Source organism: Echinops telfairi, unplaced genomic scaffold, assembly GCF_000313985.2.
Source record: "Echinops telfairi isolate 266 unplaced genomic scaffold, ASM31398v2 ScPeMD7_7457;HRSCAF=8495, whole genome shotgun sequence".
Classification (NCBI taxonomy): Eukaryota; Metazoa; Chordata; class Mammalia; order Afrosoricida; family Tenrecidae; genus Echinops; species Echinops telfairi.
In genome coordinates this window covers 29492541-29497662 of record NW_022111357.1, presented here as the reverse complement: position 1 = coordinate 29497662, position 5122 = coordinate 29492541, and the positions used below count along the sequence as shown (strand labels likewise).

Below are 5122 nucleotides of genomic sequence, written 5' to 3'. Positions count from 1 at the left end.
TCCATATACTGATTGTATCAAACACATTTTGTCCATATGTTGCCACCATCGTTTTAAAAACATTTTCTTCCTGATTGAGCCCTTGGTATCAGCTTTTTTTCTCACGCCCTCCCCCACCTCCTACCCTCACGAACCCCTGATAAATTATGTGCTGTGTTCTTTCACACATGTTTGAAAGCCTCATCTTTTATCCATGGAGCCACTAGTGGTTTCAAACTGCTGACCATGCAATTAGCAATCCAATGCGTAACCCACTAGCCACCAGGGTTCCTTATAGCTGCAGGCATAGAGTGGAGAATTATAATACGTCACATATGGGATTATGACACCAGGACTCCTTAATGTATAATAGGTGGAGATTAAAATTTTTTAACCCACAAAGAGAGCCTGCCTGTTGATGTTTTGTTAGTTGTCTTTTAAGGTGACAGCCTCTGAAACCCTGTGGTTAAAACGAGGCCCCTGTGAGGTGGCATCAAGTCAACGGCTCATAAGCACAACACAGGAAACTACCCCAGAGGAGTGCACTCATGTAATCTTCTCCTTGGTAGTTTACATGCGAGGACTTCGGAAAGTTCATGGAATAGTGGCTTTTTTATGTTTTCTTGAGATGTGATTACTGTCATTCATCCATTTGAAGACTACCATTCCATGAGTTTGAGTTTCATAGTTGAACAGCTGGTACCATAGTCATTGTAGAACATTTTCTTCACCCTAAGAAATGATAACTTACGAAATCTTTAACTCCTTACACCTAGCCTCCCCCCTCCCCCCAAATATTCAAATCTGCCATTAATTCCGTTTCGACTGAGAGTTTCAGAGACGGTAAATCTTTACGGAAGCAGACAGTCTCATCTTTTCCCTGAGGAACAGCTGGTAGGTTTGAACCACAGACAGTACCATTAGCAGCGTGATGCCCAATCCCCCAACCACCCAGGCTCCTGACCACCAGCCCAAGGCTGTTCTGAACATTACACTCTCTGGCCCTTTTTATAATGAAACACCTAGCTCTCTCAGCATGTTTGGATTCATTACCACAGACTGCCATAGTTGAGTGTTGGCTGGGCATGAAGTTCACTGGCCAGGAAACTGGATTGCCTGTCGAGAAGAGAATTCTGTTACTGAGCCACCAGTGACCTCTTTAATAAAACTTACATGAGGATTAAATTGCCATTTCCTTTCATTTTTTAAAAATCTTGGTGAATATGTATGTAACAAAGCATTAGCTGTGTTTCACGTCTGTCATCTGGTGTGGCAGTGTGTGATTCACCCATCACCACGATCCATTTCCACTTTTGTCTGTCACCCTTGACAGAAGCTCTGTAATGAATCCCCTTCCATTTTAATAGGATCAACTCCACCTGAGAGTTGTAACATCTGACTAAACCTGCGGTAACTTTAGTGTAGTCAGCACTGAGAACCTATGCAAGTCCCCGTCCGTTCTGTTTGTTTTCTCCCCTGTAAGGTGATTACACGCAGCTAAGGCCCTGGAAGGAATTAGCGATGGTGCACAGATGATGGCATGAATTCAAGGCACAATTAGAACTCCACCAGCCAGCATGCTGGGCACAGATTTGAAGAGTTTAACACTGTGTTGCTCACTTGGTAGTATAGGACATGGCTCCTCAAACTTTTTAAACAGGGCCAGTTCACTGTCCCTCAGACCATTGGAGGGCCAAATTCCTATGCATGCTGCACATATCTTATTTTGAAGTATAAAAACAAATGGGGCAAAAACACCTGGTGTGCTGGATAAATGTCCTCAGCAGGCCACATTTGGCCCCCGGGCCGTAGTTTGTGGACGCCTGGTATAGTATTATTTATCCAAGGTATCAAAGCATATTTGCAGGAATCACCTTCAGATTTATAACTTGGGTTTGGATTTTATTATATATTCTTAACGTACTTTTACCAATTAAAGCTTGATGTACACCCAGGGATATTTTATAAGTCAACCACTGGGAGCCAGTGCCCCCTCCTTTCTGTTCTTTTTCCCGTTCCCTCTCATAAACTCTCACCTTCATGGTGGTAGCAATGAAGTCTACGATGACCATTGGCCACCATGGGCTCTTAGGGGAGTTAATGTTGTATTTCCTTCAGTGTTTGCTTTTATGGAGTCGCTTGGGATAAACTTGGGATTGACTTTTTCCGACAGACTTGCCCCGAATAGACTTCAGCAGTATAGCTGTGCCTGGCACATCGGGCTCCCGGCAGCGCCAGCCACCAGGAGTACAGCAGCCCCACACCTCCCCTGGAGACGGAGCTTCTTCTCCTCAGGGCTTGGACAATCCAGCCTTGCTCCGAGACATGCTGCTGGCCAACCCCCACGAACTGTCCTTGCTGAAGGAACGCAATCCACCGCTGGCAGATGCTCTGCTCAGTGGAGATCTTGGTAAGCTGATACATTTGGAAGGCAACAGTTGAGTTGTGGTGAGATAGTTATGTCATAACAAATATGGGAGAGACTCAGGAGACTGGTGCGTCCAACCACCATGTCTCCTGATTTGTGGGGCATGTCCATTGGTCTGTGGAAAGAAGGCTGAGTTCACTGGCAGTAGCAGCAAGTAGGTTTTAGGATTACATAAAGCATCAAACCCCCCTAGGCCAGTCCCCTTGTTTTATGTTCTTTGCTAGTTGGTTCTAGCAGCGCACTTTTGGCCACTTAAATTAGATCCTTACTTGACGAGATCACTAATAAACCAGCCAATGCCAATTGAGATCTCTTTGAATGAAATCTCTTGATGTCTGTATAGCAAAGTAGAATACCATGTTCTCATCTACCCCAAGACTTGGTACCCAAAACTGTTGCCAACAGTTTGTTTTGAATTGTATTTTAGCTGTTCTTTTACTCAGCAGAACATTTTCCATCATCTTTATGAATAATGTTTTTTCTGTATAAAAATAATGGAATAAAGCTCATTCTACTTGTTTATGAAATTGTGCTGATTAAATTATAGACTTAATAATTCATTGTTGAATTGGTCATTTAAAAAAATTGAGTTAATATCTGCAGGCAGATGAGGGCTGATTTTAAGTATGTGATTTGATGAGCTGGGTGTTGGTACACACTCATGTCACCATCTTGTCACTGAAGAAAGTCACTCCCTCTCTCGTTTCCCACAGGTCGTCCCTGTGCTGCTAATCATAGTGCTGCCAGTGTGTGTAGTGGGATTATAGAGTGTGTGCTCTTGCCAGTCACGCTTTTGCAGATGCACCATGTGTGTATTAACCCATATGGCCATTATCTTGACTTTGTTGATTTCTTAGTCTGCATGTCCAATTGCTGAGAATGTGACAATGGCTTGTTTAGGTTTAGACATTTCACTGTCCAACCATTTAAGAAATAGCAAAATAAAAGTTCTTGTTTTAACCACCACTCTTACGTAGCACGTCCTGTTTCCTTCGTGTTGATTTTCCATTAGGACACACAAAACACAGTAGGCTGACCATAAACGACTGGTTTGATTAGGTCAGAGGGTGTTATGAGGAACTGAGACTAGGGGCAAAGAGCCCTGTCATGCTTTCTCTGCCTGTCCGCCAGAGAACATTGGCAAGGGGAGGGCGGCACTGATTGGCCTCAAGGTGTAGTTAGCTCCTCTTTGATCTAGCTCTCCCTTGATCTAGCTTGGCAGTTATTACATCTGAGTAAAGACAATATGATGCTTTATTGCACCGCATTTAAGTGCGGAAACGGACTTGCTTCAGAGAATCAAAGCTGAGTTTAATTGCTTACTCCAAACCATTCTTTTTTTTTTTTTTTTCAAACCATTCTTAACACTTCAACCTCTATGCATCTCTTCTACTTGCTTTCTGTGTCTGAAAGAATCAATAACAAGTGAAAACAGGAGTCGTCAAAAAGCTCACGGAAAGCATTCCATTAACTTTTCTCCTCATTTCTCCGTGAACTTTTTCAAGCCCCCTGGTCCAGCAGTACGTAGACACCAATGTAGACCTTTATTTTTGCAGAGAAGTTTTCTAGAGTCCTGGTGGAACAGCAGCAGGACCGAGCCCGGAGAGAGCAGGAAAGGATTCGTCTCTTTTCTGCTGATCCTTTTGATCTGGAAGCTCAGGCAAAGATAGAAGAAGATATAAGGTAAGACACCTTCACCTGAATGGCAGGACTCCGAGTCCAGATTTCCCAAATGTGGATCGGCTTGCATTATTGGGAATCTGCCTGGAAGCTGTTTCCCTGCTTTGTAGTTGTGGTAGTAACTTCAGTCTTTGGCGGATTTTCTCCTCTTCCATTTTGTCACACATCGGTGAAAAACTGTACAAGGTTAGGTACCTAACTTAATGACTGTCTCTCCTCCCAAAATTTAAAGAAAGCCTCTGGCTTGCTGACAGAAGAGAGGCTTGCTAAAGCAGCTCGAGGTACGGAGAGCCCACCAGACAAGCTCTGCAGGTGACTTGACTTCCTTCTTTAGACAGAGTGTGTGAGTCTAAGTCCAGGGCTGAAAGTCCTAAGTCTGTTGTCCTTCTGCACTGGGTAACAGAAACGCTTACCTTTCTAGCACTGGGCTCTAGAACACAGCGCTTTACATCTGGGGCTGGATGAAAATCGCGTGAGAGGCGTTTTAAAGTTTAGTCTTTAAGATGTCGGCTCTACCTCCAAACCTGATGATCAGAGTCTGCAGGCTCGGAGTTTAGCAAATAAAATAGCACTGATCCCAGCCTTGGTGGGTTTACCAATCACAAACAAAATGACGTTCAGTCAGCTTCTTCGAATAAAAGAACCCTGACAGTGTGGTTTTTGTTGCTGGTTTTGACAGTCTTACTGGAAGAAGAACAACAGGACTACTTTATCCTGAGTGGCCTTTAGGGGCTGTGCCATCAACTGTAATGAAGCCTAACCTGGTCGTTTTATTACAGTATCAATTTGGGGAGCCAACTAATGAGGCTCTTTATTTTTCTGACTACGGTTTTAATAAGAGACATGTAAATTGTATTCCAGACTCAGTCGACAGCCCTCAGCCGTTTCCTCTGGTTTCTGTTGCCTTAGAGCCCCTGTTAGCTGCATCACTTCCATCTTAGTTAAAGTTGCCCAGAGCACTGGAGCCCATTAGTGTTCTCTGAAGGTAGACTGCATTATGGGCAGAAGGGAGAACGGCGCAGGCTTGTTAAGAAT

General features: G+C 43.9%; 1 protein-coding gene across 1 annotated transcript in view; it reads left to right on the top strand.

The window, feature by feature from the left end:
- The window catches only part of LOC101657616 (regulatory solute carrier protein family 1 member 1), a 41412-nt gene that overhangs the window by 11701 nt on the left and 24589 nt on the right, over positions 1-5122 (top strand). The window contains exons 3-4 of the mRNA XM_045298950.1: positions 2153-2389; positions 3964-4090. Of these exons, the coding sequence (XP_045154885.1) occupies positions 2153-2389; positions 3964-4090 (364 nt within the window). The remainder of the gene's footprint in view (positions 1-2152; positions 2390-3963; positions 4091-5122) is intronic.